Raw genomic sequence first — 19,060 nt, forward strand, 5'->3', positions numbered from 1 at the left:
CTGTGAGGGAAAGCTCTGCATGAAAAATCAGGGCTGATGTGTGAACGCACACGGGTTAAGTAGACATAATCCTTCAAATGTAATACGTATAGTCCAATAATTAGTGGAACTGGAATAATTATGAACGATTTATTATTTTGGTCATTGCTCTGGTTTGTGCCACCGCCTATTGGCATCATTTAAAGCCAGCAAAAGCCAACAGGGATTGATATCCCCCCCCTTCATGGTGGAGGCTTACGGGGACTGTCTTTTTTGCTGACAGCAGTAGCTACAGCAGCAGAAATTAACAAAGCCTTTCAGTTTGCTCCCTGTTGAATGTGATGCGGAAAAACTTTATGTTTGCGCGCGTTGAGGCTCCAGACCACATTTGAGTGGTGTAGCGTATGTGGTGATTGCCCACATGCCATCTAGAGTATATGTAGAGTGCTCTATGTGTTTGTACTCACAGTGCGTGCGTGGGATTGCCAATTTGAGGAGGTTCAGCTTGATCATGGTTTCATACAGCTTCATAGTCTCCTCTCCTGTTGAGAGACATTTACACACACACACACATATGCTGAGCATTTCCCTTTGTTTGACAGGGAAATGTCTTTACTTCTCGTGTTACCCCGCCAGGTTTCATTCAAATTAGACTTGTGGTATCTTTCATATCAAACCCATCAAGATCTAATAACAATAGAAACTATCAGTTATTGTATGATAAGAAAAAGTGAGTTAGCCAAGTTATAATGAGTCCCCGGTAGATCTGTCTGTTCACCCTCATCAGTAATCTCCCCCTGAATTGGGAGGGCTGAGGACACAGGAAACCACGTTAATTAGTCTGACAGCGTCCTGCTCCTGGCCGAGTTAAACATCATTAAGATGGACAGCGGCGCTACTCAAAAGGTAACACTCATATATTCTGTGACTCTACTCTGCTGTGGCACAGAGATTTTAAAGGTTAGAGATAATGTATGGAGTTTATTTGCGACACCACGAGGATGACGTTGGGCGGGAATAACAGGCAGTAAACGCCCATTATTAGTGTGTTTATTGTGTTAGAATCATCCCGGTTCAACCTACAATTCCAACACTGATTACTGATTTTTACTATAGTGCACTTGACCCTTAACATCAATTGACAATTTTAAATATTTGCTTCAGGTGATAAGTTACAAGATAAAGCGAGGTGATAAATGACAGTACACTTCCAGCAATCATCATATAAAAACCCAAACAAGACACAAAACAAAACAAAAAAAATAAATACAGACATCGTTCAAAACATTCACATTTACAATATTCTTCTTGGAATAGTTGCACACAAAATATATATGAAGCTGTATCAAAAACTGTAACTTCATCTTTTTTTTTTTTCTTTTGAGAGTAAATCAAACCTCTCTGCCGGTGTGATCAGGTTAAACCGATGGAGATGACTGGAGGGAAGGGGGGAGCCTTGGAGGAAAGCTTTTGTAGCGAGTGAACTAACTACAATATACTCACGCACCTACAATACAGATACAAAAAAAAAAAAAAGAAGCCTGCTCAGGAAGAAAAAAAATGCTTAAGTCCAAGAAAAGCACTTTCACAAAGAGTTGCAAAAACTCTCCTCGGGAAGATGAAATCAATCCCTTCTCAGGTGGGACAGATGGTAGACACAAATGCAGCCGGTGCACATACCTGTATAATCTAACTATGTCAATGCCAAATACAGTAACTTATATTACTTTCAGAATCATCATTATATTCGATTTTTCTTATTCATGGACAAAACAAAACAAAATGACAGAAGCAGAGAATCCAGTCAGGTGCCACAAATACCGTGACTTAATATACAGCCACCGCACAGGCTGGGATAACTTATGACGAAGGATTAATGTGAACAATAAGACAGATCCACTGTCGCTCTGCGAGTTACAACCAATATAATCTTCTCATGGGACATACCGTATTTTCCACAGAGCTTAACGACATGACACGAGTCAGATTTAGCAGCTAACACATGTTCGCTCGTTGTTTTCTTGAACCTGAAGGTAGGAGTCGCGTCAGACATCGAGCACATTCGGTGAAATCAAACGCGGAATGTCTTAAGCAGCCACGCGGTCGGGTGACACGGTCAACTGTTAGATCCTGTATTCGTAGCAGTTTATCTGGAGAAACAGACTCCGGATAGCTCAGCTCCTTAAGACACTGTCTTACACCGTCTTAAGGAGCTGAAGACGTGGCAATTTTTGCGGTGGAAGACGGCTCGCGGGACAAAAATGAGCGAGCGGGCATGTTTGCAAATGAAAACATGAGGGCATGCGTTACGGTATGTTTCTGCAGAGAAGAACTGCAGCATGCTTGAGTGTGAAACTGAGGTTCGGTATACGTGTCCATCAGTATGTCGTGAAGTGCATTCAACAAGCAACCGTTTGTGTTTTGGAGCCTGTGACGATGAGCAGATAAGCAGCGTTGGGCTAAATATGAAAAGGTTTGTATGCAGCGGCTGTAGAGCGGGCGGTGCCGTAAAGCTTGTCGAACACATCTCAACATGTATAGTGTGAACTGAAAATTAAGACATTCGTAGCCGAGCTCCATCTCTTGTGTATAGCCTTTGGGAGTTCCTCTGGTGGCGTGTCAGTGTCTGCGGGCTGGTCGATACGTCTGGGAATTGATCCGCGGATCAGTTTATCTCTTGGGTCTGTCGATATCATCGATGGCCGCCAGGAGTTTCTGACGAGCCTTTTTGTTTATATGCGAGCCCAGACACACGTTCACCAAGTTGGCGAGCTGCTTCATGGAGTACTCCTAGCGTGAAAAAAAAACAAAAAAAACACACAAACAGTCAGAAAATAAAAACTTGAATGTCAGACTTTACCAGAAATGCACATGTTCACATTTTTAGCCTTATCCAGCAGCCCGCTGCACCGTCTCACCCTGTGGTTCTTGATGAACTGCTCCATATCGTTCTCAGTCAGGTAATAGGCCTTGATGTAGGTTTCAACAAACTCCTTGTCAGGGATAGGTCGCAGGTCGGTCAGCTTCTCCAGCTTCATCAGGAACTGTTGAAAGTCCAGCTGCATCAGGGCCCGGCCCTCGTTGCTGCATTTCTTCACATTAGCGTAGCTACAGCGGAGGACCGAGGAGAAACAAGCGGTTAGCACCGGACTGAGCAATCGGGTACAGGTGGGCAGCGGCTGGAATACATTTTGATTCATGAAAGTCATCACGGGTTGGTCATCCATCTCTGGCCTGACTTTTGTGTTTCCTGTCATACATTTTGCACACTTGTAAAATCCAACCAACGCTCGTCGTCCTCGACAATCCTGCATTGCATTTCTCTGGCAAGCTGGCAACTGTCTAAACCTGGACTGGTTCAACGGACCACCATACACAACCCAACGGTTGCCTTTCCAAAGTGCTCTGAGTGTACAAGGTATCCAGGCGATTAAAAGGTTCAAAACAGTCGTTTTTCATTCAGCTTTGCACGACTACGTGTACTGAAATTATGGACGAGAGCTTGAATCAATTTCAGGAATTACCAAGTAGTGTTTCATCTGAAATTCTAGGTTAACTTGTCTGCTTTTGAATGAGAAGGTCATGTTAACTACTTGCCTTCATTACTCCCCCCTTCTGTCTTTCACCGTGAACTAATTATGCATTAAAAACTGTTTCAGCTTGCCTTGTGCCAAAGTCTGTTCATTTTGGTCAAAATGACAGAATATCAAAATTCTGTCAAAATACCAGCAGAAATTTAATATTTCATTAATATGGGAATGAAAAGAGAAGATTTGCGAGAGTGTATTATTTTAGTAACTAAATTTTGTACAGTTGAATGATGGGTAATTCCGGCAATAACTGAAATTGCATGCCGAGATGTTTGTTTAACTCTAAGTTGTGGCAGTGGCTAGAATCTCTATGGAAATAAGTTCCAATAACTTTCACTGTTTGTATTTATGTCTTTGTGAGTCCATATCCAGTGTCGGACTGTGTCTGTGGGATTTTGCTTTGGTTTTCGTTTTGTCCTCTGAATCTTTGGACCAGCGTGTTCTGTGTATATTATTGAATCAGCTCAAAATATGATAAAACATTAAACTCTGTTGTGTGGCAGCTACTGTATCTACTATTACACTATTTTCTCTGATTAAATTTCAGTGGCCGGAATTTTCTTTAATAATGTGGGTGCCGAGGCTGGACCAGTTAAAAAAAAAAAAAAAAAAAAACAACTGCTTTTTATGATGTTACAGTGATTTCCTGACTCCCGGGTGCGTGTCGCGTCAGGAGAACGGTGCGTGTGGGCCAGAGCACACGTGTATCTCAGTGCGCGAGTGTTTCTGTTTGTGTTTCATGTGTTTGGCAGCACGGACTGTTGTCCACTGGCAGGTCAGAGTCTGTGACATCTCCAGTACATTAGCGCGCCACACAGACAGGTATGCTCTCTGTAAACTCTCCCCCTGTCTCACATTTCAGCTTTTCTCTCTTCTGTTTCCATTTTCCTGCTGTCATCTCCTCTCTTTTCTCGCTCATCTGCCTGTCAGGCCTGCTGGAGTTTTTTTTTTTTGGTGCAGAGTGTTTGAGCTTCAGCTCAGAATGCAGAAAGGGGCATTTTTGCGAGTCTCTGAGGGGAGACGAGCGCTGGACAGAAAAATTGAATAACAAACTGAAGGAGTCGGAGTCCAAACAAAAAAATATGACCACTTTATCTTGGTGTGCCAGAGGGGTGGCAGATGTGTGTGTGTGTGTGTGTGTGTGTGTGTGTGTGTGTGTGTGTGTGTGTGTGTGTGTGTGTGTGTGTGTGTGCGTGTGCGTGTGCGTGTTGGAGGGAGAACAAGGCGAGCGGCAGAAGTCTGCGACAGCATCTTAAATTTACCGAGCATCACATTCGTAATGGGCCATTTGCTCATTGGAAGGGGTTCTAAAGTTTTCTCTTACGCAATGAGAGGAAAAGCGCTCAGCAAAATGTGTGGAGAGGTAAACATGTTCCCTTTTTTCTCAGAGGATGAGGGCAAGCGTTCCACCTATGCTTCATATCCAACGTTTGTCTTAAAACACTTGGAAAGCACAAAACCACTTAGCGAGCGTTTGTTTTGAACCTAAACCGCTTTCTATGGTTGCCGTTACAATCCCACGAACACTTTTGGTGTAACCTGCTTTAAATTAGCAGCCAAAGATGACTTTGTTGTGAACATCAGGCTCCTTTCTTCGCAGTGAAATGTATAATTGTCAGCTGTTAACTCGTCGCTTCGTCGCCCCGCTGCCGCTCTAACTCAGTGTTGCTGTCTGTCTGATCAGAGGGATGCATCACACCTCCCATATGAAAACCTGGTCTCTGAGTAAAAAAAAACAGCAAGCGGCGAGAGAGAGAGGAAAAAAAACAAAAAAACACTCTGTGATGTTCTGTCACCTATCATAACCCATATCTCCCGCTTACTAGGGAGAAAGTGGTGAAATGCATTTCAAGGGATGTGTCAAGAGCATTTTGCGGTTTGTGTGAGTGGCCTGCATAAGGCGATACCGTGATGGGCATTTTGGTGAGGCTGAAGAGATGTGACTGACACAGAGGGTTTCCAGCGTGAGGAAAGGAGGCGATGGCAGGAATTTTGAATGCTTTTTCTCGGAGGATAACGCCAAAGGGACCTGGCAACGGAGTCTTATGCAGCGTAGGTAATTTCCTCTGTTCTTCACAGTGTTTGACAACATGTTTTGGAAGGAATTTTTCCACTTTTGTTAATTTATGATGTGCAGATGTTTAAGATTCGGGATCATCTCGGAGAGAAATAAAGAAAGACAGTAAAGTGAGAAAGAGTATTTCTTTAGAGGATGGGGGGGGGGGCTCCAATCACTGTGACGCAATCCCTTAGACATGCTGGTAGGTATCTGTACACGACACTACTGACACAATTTATGACTGTAACCTGAGAGTAGGAATGACAGACAAAACAAGAAAAGACAGGAGCAGCCTCATGTTTTAAGAAATAAAACCACCCCTCCACAGGTCTGCCCTGTATTTATCTTGGTTACACTACTTCTCTGAATAATTCATCATTCTAACACGCAGACTAAGAAATCTCTGTGTTTTTCTTTCACATTTCATTCCTCTTTGCAGCGCAGTGTCACCCAGTATCAACTTAAAATGCTGCTGAGGTATCCAAAAAAAATATTTAATGCATTTAAACCTTCTGCTGCAGCTGACTGAGGATTTACTGTTCTGACTGTCTGTGTTATTTACTGGTTTTAAGATGCTTTTTTAAAACAACTTTATATTCATGAATAACTGTATTCAATCAGGTGAGAACTGTTACCCGAATGGCATAATTTCCACAGAATACCACGATTAAGACACTTGGGCCGGGACACAGTAAAAACATTTTCATATAAAGGATGTTTATAGTACATTTGACCTTTAGAACTTTGTTTTGTTGTCTTTCATTCATTAGACAAATGACAGCTCAGACTCTTAAGACGTAAAGAGATGGATGTTACTCGTGGGGGGAAAGCCAATAGCGTGACAAAATAAACTAAAGACAAACTGCAGTCTGTTGTACTCTTAACTGGAGAAACTAAAAGTCCACAAAGTCATGCTCAGGTAAAGTTACAGGAACTGCAGGAAAACTTGACTCAACTCCTGCTGCCACTGAATCCGGCTAAAATACCTAAAAGCTGAATTTGACATTTTGTAAAATCTCTGTCCAATAACTGAGCTGCTTGTGAATCCTTGTGACTTTTACTTACAAGCTGCAGTTGGCTCATAACTCGTGTTACAAGTCCCTTCATCACAAAGAAAGAAGAACCTGTCCGTCAAGTACAGGCTGGATTACGTGCTCACACACATGAAGCCTTTCCTCAGCTAACCTCTTATTTTTTGTCTTAGTAGACAAACTTGTCCAATTAAAAGTTTGCAACACACTGCTTGGAGTCACCCTTTCATTCAGCAAGTGAGTGAGGAAATACTGTATTGTGCACAGTAAAAAGATGCTTTTCTCCACAAGGTTTTACAATAACTCGTAGTGACAAAAAAAAAAAAAAAAAAACTTCAGCAAAAATTACCCAAGGCTGAACACGTGCCCGTCATGTTCAAGAGGTGTGTCATGACTGTCTTACCCCTCGACAAGAGTCCTGTTGGCCAGGCGGATGCAGTGCTCCCACAGGACGTTGGAGACAGGCAGTGGGATGCGCACATGTCTGGAAACATCACCCAGCCGCTTGTTAAATTGCTCAAATTCCTGGAAAGGTGGAGGAGAAAGCAAAGGTGAACATATTCAGGAGTAAACTTGCAGTGAAAGAGAAAGAGGATGGAGGGTGTTCTTCAGTGGAAAACCAATAATCAGCCTGGAATTTATTTTATGTAATCAGATGAATTACTGATATTTAGAAAAAGATAAACTAAACTTGTCCAACAAAGACATATCTGAAAAAATAAAGGTAAAAAACGAATTAGTTTGTGTAAGGTATCTAAGAAACCACAACCGACGTTATATATAAGACGCATCCCTACACGACTACATGCACGAACAGATCTAAAGAGGAACAATACCTCTTTAGATTACAAACTGGAAGACATAAACAAATTTAAATCTTCATGAACAACACTATGTCTGGATTTCCTCGTACTCACTCTCGACTAGACAATCTTAACTTGGAATGATGTTATAAACCTACCTCGTGCTGTGAGGCGCACAACCGAATTATTAACTGTGAAAAATAAACTGCATTTTGTGTCTCTTTTAACTCAAACTTTAATCATTCAACATACAGTATGCAATCTAAAGAGTGACGTAAGAAAATCAGATGATTCTAGGCTAAATTTGTGTTTTCGCAAAAGTGACTTTTAGAGTGGTCTGTTCTAAATGTGCTTTAACGAAGCTACTTTAATGATAGTGCAGTCTGGTCTGGTGGACACACAGCATCGTGATACAGTGAGGAATGCGGGGGCAGGAAGTACGAATACACTAATGCTGAATACAGTCAGGTGAATGAGAGCTCTTAACAGTCATCGAAACCCCTCATTATTTTTAATTCACAGTAAACCTTTAAATACATGAATCTCACTGTTGTTGGTGTGATCAAATATCTTATACCCAGCAAAAACAAATAGGACACCAGTATGAGTCTCGTTAGAACGGGCCTCTAAATGTTCTTGGTGTTATGTTTTAATGAAAAGATTAAAGAGGAGATATCCCAGAGGAAGATGCTGGCTGCAGGACACAAAGATGTACAGAGCAGTTTTGGTCACATGAGGCTCGCAGCTGCATGTGCTGTGTTTGATGCTTATTGTTTATATATGAGCTCCAGTTATGAACTCACTGCACCCCGAGACATTCAATTGTGGATGAAATTTATACAATTAGGATATTATGTCGCTGTTTATGAGAAACAAACTGCAGTACATAAGGGCCATCCATAAATATGATGGATGCATCTCAAGGACGTATGTGCTTTTTTAATGTATATGTCTCTGATTCAAATTGCATTGTATTAAAAAAATTAAAATTAAAAAAAATTAATTTTAAGGCATATGTTGCAATTAATTTTGCACCAAAAAATAAAATGCTATTCACTCACGCATCAGTCTCACAATAATTTCTGACTAGAGCATTTTGTCAGTGAAGTCATTCTGATGCTTCTGTATTTCCTTGCCACTTTATATGCAAATCAGTGCCATTGTCGAGTTCATGAATAAAATATTCTGATGTGTGCAGTACAAAAAAAACATTGCACAATCTTTTCAGTCAGTGCACATAACACAACTCATAGGCTTTATGAGTTTCTGACATGTTGACAGGAGAGGCTATTAGCACCTGACGGGATAAAGTACATGCTGGGTGCAATACACACCATGTTAGTCCATCAGCCGGACCCCCTTAACAAAGTAAGGTGTTTAAAGCCGAGTCTGCGATTTCCCCTCAGGTAAACTGGCTCATAAGATCAACTAGTTACCTTAAATGCAAAACACCGAGACAAACATCTAAAAAAAAAAAAAAGGTGAGTTTTTCATTCATAAGAAAATAACTTTTAACTGTAACTGTATATCGGTTTATGTACTTCAACAACATCTGTTTCAGCAGCAGCTGTCTAAAACATGCTGATGCATACAGTACATGGAGATTTGTCTTGGCTAGGTGCAGCTCTGTTCATGATTTCACACCACAGCCTCAGACCTTTCTGGCTCTTAACGTCAGAGGCAAGTAAAACTGTGTCCTTTCCCCCCCACATGCAAAATTTATAATGGAGTAAGTGGCCAGCATACATAAAGACACACATTTAGTGGAAAACTTCCAAAATGCTTCTGGGACCGGTGAGCTCCGATGTCTTTAACAAAGCCGAAACGCCAGGAGAGATGTGCATTTGGCTCCCAGTAGCTCAACCATGTACTAAATTATTCACCCCGTTCCAAATAATTGATATTAAAAGTTCCCTGAATGAATTTTAACTCAGGAGAGACAACAAAGAACTTCACAGTTCTGGAGTTTAAGTAGAATAAAGGCTGATATTTGATTTAAATGACACATGATGTTAGAGGGGTAACCCAGATTGTATTTCACGAGTACGATAAATGCCTGCTAGATAAAAGCAAATCTAATAGTGCTGTTTTGTGACTCATCTTTTTGCGTAATGTGGCTATTGCATTGTTTGGAAAAAGTAATAAACGTTGGGAACTTCTCTTGACTTTAAAATAAACAAGAAAAGAGAGAAAACTCTTAGTCTTGGAACCATCATTTGTATTCAACTCACAAAGTGTAGAGTCTTGGTGGCATAAATGATGCAACAATCTTAATGAGGAGATGTTTGCATATTATCTCTAGGAAATGAGAGCAAAAGCTGTTGCAACAATGTCTCCAGCCTCCTTTCTGAACAGAAGCTGAACGCAGCACCAATTAGAAAAAAAACATTGAGCTTCGTGACCAATTTGTTTTTAACTGGAAACCTTTAAAGATGCCCTCATCAATCTCTTTACATTAACGATGACCACATATACATCAAGAGTCACTGGAGGTCACAAATCCACAGATAATCATGACCTCACACTGTAGTTCCCCTCAGCTTTTCAGAGAGCCTTGGAGTCTTTCAGCTCCTCGTTTTGGTTTTCAGTGGAGCATCATTACTATTTAACTATCGCTCAGTGAATATACAAGTCTGGTGACGCTCCACCGAGGATTGCTTGCAGTCGCTGCATCGTAATAGCAGTAGGGCTCAGGCTAAATTTGAAACTACTGGAGCAACCTTTAACCAGTCGGTGTTGACCGCCATATGATGGAAGTTGTGCACAGAAACTCAGCAAGCTATGAACAACAGAGCTCCCCTCTGAATGTGATCAGAGTGGAATGCCATGTCAGTAAATTACCATTTCAGACTTAAAAATAAAAAAAAGTCAATATGTGTCCTTGCTCCGGCCTCAATTCCTGTATATTTGCTAGCTTTGCAACTTATCACATCATTTCATGTAACTCTACCACCGCTGCTATTATTGGAACTACAACAATGAACTACTACTTTAACGTGATCCCATTTAGCCACTTCCACTGGTCACTGATTGGTCCGCCCTTCAGAGTGGGTGACCTAACCTTCATGTGAACAGGGTTTCCAGACTATAATCATAGGTTAGGTTAGGTAGTTACTTTATTAATCCCAGAGGGGACATTTTTTCGCTACAGCAGCACAGCAAAGACTGAAGCTGTGAACAACAGGTGGGCAGAGCCAGGCTAGCAGCAGGCAGCTGATTCCAGTGTAAAAGCTCTGGTAAAGTAACTAAAGCTTCCTTCCCACCACGAGATGGCAGACTAAGTTAGTAACTAGCTGGTGAACAGATTAAATACTGGACATGAATTTGTCATGTACCTACTCCAAATAAATGCTCATATTGCTCCTTGTTTGCTGGATGCGTAAGTAACAACTTTACAACTTGTTTCTTTAACCCCATTGGGTCCAAAATATCAGTGTGTGCTGCTATATTGATTCCATTGTTTTAAGATCCAAAACAGTCATATCAGTATATTGAAAGCCAGTTCATAAATGATGAACCAACAGTTTACCACATCACATGTAACATCAACCCACACCCACACATTTCTTATGCAATGTTACCTTCAATAGGACGTCCACATATACATTGTGCTGGGACATTATCTCCCTAATGTCCCATTTAACTCCGGCCATCATGAGCAGCATCTGTTCATAGTCGATGGCCTTGGCTGCCACGATCCAGTAAATCGGTTTTCGTAGTTCACTGGCTGTAGACACCGTCTGAGAGGGGGAGGGGAGGATAAATAGCAATAATAATAATGGCGTGTTAAAGGTGTGTATCGTTTAACATGTTCTTATGAAAGCACTAAACGGTGACGAGGCAAACAGGAAGTCAAGGTCTCCTCCAGGATGAACGTGTCATGGGTTGCCCAATACAAAATTGCATTAATATTTCCGAGAGTAAAATCATAGGACAAGACATTCATTTAATGTTTGGGGGAAAACAAACCTGTCTGTGGACATGAACCTTTCAAATGTCAGGTGGACAAAAAAAAAAGAAAAGGAAAGAAAGAACTGCTTGTGTGGGTTTGAGTGACAAGACAATTTTCGCCTTTGCGGATTGAGAACAGGACTAAATACAGGTTGCAGTTACAGCCATTGGTTCTGAAGAGAAACAGACTTTTAAATAAAACAACATGGCAGAATAGTGGTTACAAATATTGTAAAAGAGAGCACAACAAATGCCAGAGAGACTGTAAATGGTACACCATGTAATTACTACAGAACTGAAATTGAAAATGTGTCCCTTTTCAAAAGATCTGATAGACTATTTTACGAAGTATAAAAGTCCCTTTTCCACTGTGGGTACAGCTTTTACACGACTCTACTCACCTTTGGTACCAAGTACATTTCTGGATTTCATTCGTGGCTCCTAAAAGCAGCATCGTTACTATAGCAACGCTGCAAGAACCACAGTGGCGTCATATTCATTGCGACATGTCTGTGCCTCCTCAGTTGACCACAGTGCGGTTTTGTAGGTTTGCCCTGAATCAAGTTGTCTAGTGAATAAAAAAAACTGCAGCCCCCTTACAGGAAAAAAAACAACAACATGAATTTGACGTGCAAAAACTCGTGTGACCTCATGTCCTTCTGCACAAAAGTGAAACGTTTTGAAACATTTTCACAGTGTAATGTTTGAAGCCCATTTAGATTCCCATGTGAAAACCTTCCCACATACTTTCCCCATGTTACCATATGTTTATCTATTAGGGCCTAAAGTAGCTAAAATGGCAGGAGGTTGCTGGATGTTGTGTGTCGCAGTGAATTTGACGATTATGGTCTGCAGTGCTATTCACTAAACCTTTAAGCATCAACTCAGCTCACTTTAAACCTCGACAGAGGTGAGACCAAACATAGCACAAGGGACCAGCTACTGGCCACAACTTCTGCCCGATAAAAATAAACAAAAATGTGAATAGAGTTAAGCCGAGTCGGTACCAGCAGTGGAAAAAGGGCTTTATTTGTAAAAGATTGATGAAAACTGTCATCAATATTTTAGATATCACATAGTCCAAGCTTTATAATCAGGAACATGACAAGGTTGCAAAATAATCCACTTTTACATGTCATCTGGTTATCATACTGATTTAAGCTAACATAAAAGAACCAATGACAAAAGTGAATTTTTTTGAAAAATTATGATCTTATTTAAAAAAAAAAAAAAAAAAAAATGACAATAACAGTTTTAGTACCATTGCAGTGAGATGTTTGGTACAACCCAACAACTGCAGCTGACAGTGAGGGCATGATCAAACTGATCTAAATGTTCAGGCAGGTGCTTTTAGAGACAAGGTACAAGTGTAGAAAGTATACAATACCTGGGAATAAAACTGCTGCAGGAAGGGCTTCTTGGCAGCAGGCATCATTGTGTCCAAGTGGGACTGGAGGGACTCAAATTGTTCAGCCAGAAACACACTGAGGAAAAATAAATAAATACCAGAAACAGCCATTTAATTTAGCTCTGTGGAGGCCATTCAACATGTTCTGTTGTGGAACATAACAAAAGGCAATTGCTATTTCTTGCCTTGTGTTTGTATTAGTCAAGAGTGACATATCTATTTGCAAAAGCTTTTATTACTATTGATTGGATATTGGTTTGATGGCCTGAATTGGAGAGATGGATAATTGGAGTTAAGCAGTTGGGGTTCTTCACAAAACATCACCTTTCTGTAAACCTCCATCTCTATTGCAGAACAAGCCAACTGAATACAATAAAACACCTCTTAACATTAAAGCTCAGCCTTGGTTGTTTGACATCTCAGCAGGTTTGGCAGAACACTTGAAAGTTAATCAAATCTGTTATTTTGATTACAAAATTTCAGCTTTATTTTATTTCTTTACCAATGTTGCAAATCTTTACCTTCAGTGATGCTCACTTAAACTCTCAGCATATTCTGCAAATTGCAAATGTATTCTCTGCCGTTCCAGCAATCTAAATTCTCCCCCTGATCAGTACAGTTTAATTATATTAATAATTAGGCTGAACAAATGTTGTTAAAACATAAATTATCCTCTGGTCCGTTGGATCCCTGTTCTGAAAACTACTTCTGACTTCCAAATCTTCAAGTCTTACCTCTCAAGGCCAAGTATCATTTCTGTCCAGAAAATCAAGCAGCAGTTTTTACAATGAATGGATTTCAATTATCCTTGAAAAATACTGAGAGTAAGCGAAGCAGCAGAGTGAGAAACGCAGGACAAAAAAAGAAAATCAATGCAGACAGAACTAATCCCCCCGTTCCACCGTGTATCCAGCACTGACTAAATAAGGACCCTTTGACTCGGGCTGATCGATGGCTCTGAAGTGTTACCGTACACTAAATAAAAAAGTGAGCGAGCAGGTCTGAGTGGTCTGAAGTTCAGAGTTGAGTCCAGAGTTTAACGAGTACGGCTGCTGCGGTACAACAAAAGGAACGATTTTGTGACAGATCCAGGCCACAAAAACTGGAGAATGTAATTTAAGAAAAGAAAACAACTCAACAAGACTGAGCCTCTCCTTTAACGATCTAAGAGCATGGTGCATTTAGGATGTGTCCAAATCCAAAGTCCAAAGTAGTAGGAAGAACTCTTCACTGTAGAGGAAGCACATCTGCTCGGTGATGTGCATAATAATAACCTTTCACATTGTAATCATTTTATTTATAATCTTTTGCATGTTTGTGTGCTGCTGCATGTTCCTGTGTGTGTAACAAGCAGAGTGTGTGTAGGTGCATAACACTATCTTATCATTCACCTTTTAAATAACAGTAAAATCCTACGCCATTTATTCATAAGCAGGTTTTTGTTGATCACTTTCCACGGCCTCAAAATAGCAATGCACCCACAATGCACCTGATCACACCTCATTTCAAGAACAACACGGTGCTCAGATGGGCGCAAGAAGATTCGTTATTTAAACAACATGGGTGCTTGGTGGGTAAATGATAGAGCCTTGGGACTTGAGCTTCGTGAGTGGCCTTCCCATCTTGTACTTCCCTTTAAAGGCAGTTTTGGTTTGAATTCACTCACCAATGACCAACAACGTCATCCTTACAGTCAAAGACTCCTGCTGGTAGGCACCAGGATATATCTTGTCACTATCATCAGCTACCTTCATGTTCTTTAAGCAGCTGACGAACAAATACAATTCTGGCATTAAGACACAAATAGAGCTATTAAAACCATAGAATGAACTGTATCATTAAAACCACAAACACTTACTCACATCCTACTAAGATCTTTTTAGTATGGCAGCAACAAATAGAGAAATATAAGCTATGGTTGAGGGTCTGTTTTTAATGATAGTCTGACCAATAATCCAATCATGATGAGAAAGTGTTCAATTATACATGACATTTACAAACATTGCTGATGAGGGTTCAAAATGAAATGTGCCAGTGCTCTCTAATGGAAAAACTATGAAGCCGCTGTTCCCTAAACTTTGACAAACAAATCTTTGGTGTTTCTGTTGTGCTCTTTCTGAACAGGTAATATCACCCATATAAGCCGATTAGATTTAACATGCGGTATTTAAAAATGAAAGTTAATTGATATTTAAGCAATATTACACGCGAGGGTGTGCTTTAACGTGATTATTGGCACAACAGTGATGCGGTCAGTAAGCATCACTGAAGTTACCAACTAAATAAAATATGTAATCTAAATGTATTCATATTGTGGGGTAATTCGCTCTCAAAATATAATACTTTTTGTTAGTAAAAAGGGAGGCGGAGTGATATTTCTAGTGATGAGCAGGGTGTGATGTCATGCTGATTTGAGCATGTTCTAAATGCACAGTTGTACAGTACTTGTTGTATAATGTATTTTTAGTGTTTAGTCAAATGAAAATGAAAATGAAAATAATTGAAAATGTGTTCTCTTTTAGATTTCTGGCCATACTGTATGACCACAAACATTTTTACAAGCCAACTCTTCTAAAGGATGATACCCAGTGCTGCACAAACACATTTTAGATGCACAGGATTATTTTTTTGTAAAACAATCTGATTCATCCAAAAAAAAAAAAAAAAAACATTGCAGGCTGCAGCTCCTGGTTATCACACGTAAACACGACACCCAAACAACCACTTGAAGGATGAACAACAGGAAGATAGTCAGTTTACTGAACTCTTTTCTCAGATTTTTGCTCAGAGGTTCCTCACACATCACTGGTTTGTCCACTCTAATGTTAAACTACTCGAAAAAGTTTTTTTTCCCTCCAAAGACGATGTTTAAAATAGCATATGCTCTGATGTCAGAGGTGCTCGCAGGATACACGAAGGTAAGCTGCCTTTTCTAATAACACCTCTTCAGACAGAAAAAAAGCTTCTCATGCAGGTCTGCCCAGGATAAGTCTGTGTCCTACTCCCCAGAGAATCTCTTCCTTTCAAACTTTACCCAGGAAATATCTTCACCTCTGCACTTTTGCTCTTTTACTTTCATTATTCTTCGGAGCTTGTTGCCTGCCTTCAATACATGAAAAGCATTTTGTGAAAGATTATAAGCCTATTCAGCATTTTTGCAGCGGTGTTGTCGGAGCCCCTGGTTTACAGACTTTCATTATAAAGCTGTTGTACTCTGCAGACCTCTCAGGGTTCAACAGTTGTCAGCACTGATGATAGCTTGTCCTAATTATGTATGAGGGCACCAATGTGTGGTGTGTGTGTGTGTGGATGCAACCGACAGAGACAAAGTGGGGGAAAAAAAACCACACGTGGAGAACGAGAGGAAGAAAAGTAAATCAGCGAGGGAGTGACTACGAGTTTAACACCAATAGTAAATTAAAGGAGGAAAGGGAGGCACGGCAGAGCTGTCTGCTGAATGACATGATGACCATCCTGAGGTGAGGCGATGAGCGAGAATCGGCCTCAAGATCTGACTTGATCAGAGTGAATGCTTTGATGAACTTTACTGGTGAGTTACATCAGACAGGTGGCTGTATAAAACAAGCACTGATGTTGTAATCACCAGATGGGATGATGGGATGCATTTTTATTCATGCCAGAGAAATAATGTCCAATACTGACAGGAGTTGTGTTATTTAGGGGTGGGTCATGATTTTCACATTTGTAAATCATAAAAAATAGAATTTTTGATGCGACTGTTGTCTATATTTTCTCTTGTTTTTAACATGGCTTGGTTGTAATGCCTCACGTCTTGACGGCCGTCGAAAAGCACATTAGCGATACCACCACCATCCATGATCAACAAACAAAGAGCGCCGAGCAGATGGTCCATCCGAACATCAACAGTCAGATGTTAGACGTGCAAAGCAAACAACGGCACATATAATAAAGATGGCCACTAAGTTTCCCGTCAGGTTCGTCAAAGACTAAAGCTTGATGGCATTTGTTGAGCCAGAGTTTACGGTGAGAGAGAGTCTCTCTTTTTCTTTGTTTGTGTATCTTTATATAATAGTCGAATACTTCCCAGCCAATATCGAACAGTATTTTTGCTCGAAATACCCATCGCTACGTGTAATGTATAATAAGCCTGTATATAATCACTCTATTGCACATCTTATGTTGACCCGATGATTTCTTTGCAGTATATAATGATTCAGTGTGCAGCTATTTCCAGTGTTTTGCTGAAACTACTTACAGAGACTCCGTGGCCACCACCCTCTGTGCCAGCCCGTACAGGGTCCCACTGTTAGTGAGGACCACCAGCTGACTGAGATGGGGGCTGGGCACCTTCTCCTTCCTGTCCTCCGCTGGGCCATGGACTCCTGCATTCTCCCCGACAGCCTCCTGGAAGAAACAAAGACGGACGGACAAGTTAGCATGCTGAGGCTGAAACGCACAGTTGTTATACTCCAGCTTGTTCAGTTGTAACAGAACAAAAACAAAGACGCCCTTGCAACTTAAATAAGGCACAAAATGACTCGCATACAATAACTGAACGTAGCTGTATTTGCATTTGCAAGTCCGGTTATTAATATGATTTGAAGAAGCGCAGAGACAACTGTAATTTAAATAAATCTCTGTGCTGCTACTGTGCACAAGTATTGCAATACACTTACTCTCACAGTCAAGCTGACATAACAACGATGAGGGTGTGTCCCCGTGTGGAGGTAAAATCTGAAATTCAATCAACGTTATGGAACTCAGTCACATCCAAAGCACTCTAAAATTCTACTGACCAAACACTCCTCGAGCGCTGGCATTTATCTTCCATTTGATATATTCCAACACACCTCTCTATCCAGCAATCCTTTTATCCCTTCATTTGAAAAACAATCGAAACAGAAAAAGAATGATTTCAACCTGATTCCCTTCCCATCAATCACAATGATCTGTATCTGCATAAAAAGCCATTGAGATTCCGTGCGGGACAGCAGATGATATTATTTCTAATAAAGCATGTCTCGGTGCCATTATGAACCATATTGGCACATGGAGCTTTGTACCCATAAAACATCCTCTGGCGGATCAATAGCAATCACGCAGGTAATGAACAAATGGGAGCTATTAATGCTGTACCATATTGTCCCTCTTACATGCTGCAGTCCTGCACAGTCTAGGTCAAATATTGTGGATGATCACTAATATTCCAGGTAAGTAGAGGACAGCTTGTATTACCGAGACTGCACACAGCGGCAAACGTGGAGATGGGCTATTTTAGAACAAGGATTAAATCAAAGCATAATGTCAAAATAAATGATTACATCACTCCTTATTGATGTGAAAAGTGTAAAGAATTCATAAAAAATTTAAAAAAAATCCAACCTTGTATGATAAAAGGCTGACGAGTTTGACCAGTTTATCATCACTGAAAACTGGATACGAAGCTGGAGATGAAAGAGGCAGTCACGTGCACTGTTTTAAAAAGAAGCCGTCTATTCACTAAAATAAGATGCATTAAGAGCCCGGCATACATCCTGCAACAAAAAATGCTCAGTATGCAGCTCTGTGGGCAATTTATAGTTCAGACGTGCTATTCTGTCTCTTCCTGTGTGATAACTGCAACCTTTCTACAACCTCTGACTTATCACTCAGCATTCAATCAAACCTTCAGTGTTTTGACCATTATCAGTCTGAAATTCATTCGGGAGATTAACGCTTCGTCTATGTTACTTTTACAGCGGTGGGAATCTAATGGCTTCCCCACAGAGACTGCAATATATCTCTCCCAAGAGCAACTCTGCACAAATATAAAGTAGCACTATTTAAAGTCAGGAGCGTGAATAAAACAAGACATGAAATGGAATCAAACACAGTTGGTGAATTCAAATATTATAAGATGTGAATAACAGGGTAATTAGGAGGTTACATTATTTTTTTTATTGATTTTTGTATTAAAGTATTAAACCAGATTTATAATAATTAACACTTTGGTATGTTGTTTCTGCGAGTTTCACTGCAATCCAAGACCTCTTTCTGTTGGTAGAGGCTGCAGAGCGTTCATCAAAGCGCCCACACATTGGCCTGTAGACAGCTGATCTTGTAAACTCCACAGCGCCACGTTAAAGCTGCACTTTTTTTTTGTGTTCACTTATTAAGTTAACCACTGAAGCATACAGATATTAAATTTGGTTTATTTTTAGGATTCATACAAGCTGCTTATTTTTTTCTTGTATGTATGCTAAAGAGTTTGTACCTAG

The 19,060-nt window shown here is 40.5% G+C and overlaps 1 protein-coding gene across 3 annotated transcripts in view; it reads right to left on the reverse strand.

Annotated features, from left to right (window-relative positions):
• Positions 1-1,014: 1,014 nt before the first annotated feature.
• The window catches only part of vps50 (VPS50 EARP/GARPII complex subunit), a 107,391-nt gene continuing 89,345 nt past the window's right edge, over positions 1,015-19,060 (reverse strand). For all 3 annotated transcript variants that reach the window (XM_069694612.1, XM_069694621.1, XM_069694605.1), the window contains 6 exons: positions 17,059-17,207; positions 12,801-12,897; positions 11,044-11,202; positions 7,063-7,184; positions 2,898-3,087; positions 1,015-2,769 (listed from right to left, as the gene is read on the reverse strand). In XM_069694612.1, coding sequence (XP_069550713.1) covers positions 2,650-2,769; positions 2,898-3,087; positions 7,063-7,184; positions 11,044-11,202; positions 12,801-12,897; positions 17,059-17,207 — 837 coding nt within the window. In that variant the 3' untranslated portion in view covers positions 1,015-2,649. The remainder of the gene's footprint in view (positions 2,770-2,897; positions 3,088-7,062; positions 7,185-11,043; positions 11,203-12,800; positions 12,898-17,058; positions 17,208-19,060) is intronic.

Source organism: Brachyistius frenatus, unplaced genomic scaffold, assembly GCF_029030835.1.
Source record: "Brachyistius frenatus isolate BFR_SWC_R1_liver_20210118 unplaced genomic scaffold, ASM2903083v1 Contig_2, whole genome shotgun sequence".
In the NCBI taxonomy this organism is placed as follows: Eukaryota; Metazoa; Chordata; class Actinopteri; family Embiotocidae; genus Brachyistius; species Brachyistius frenatus.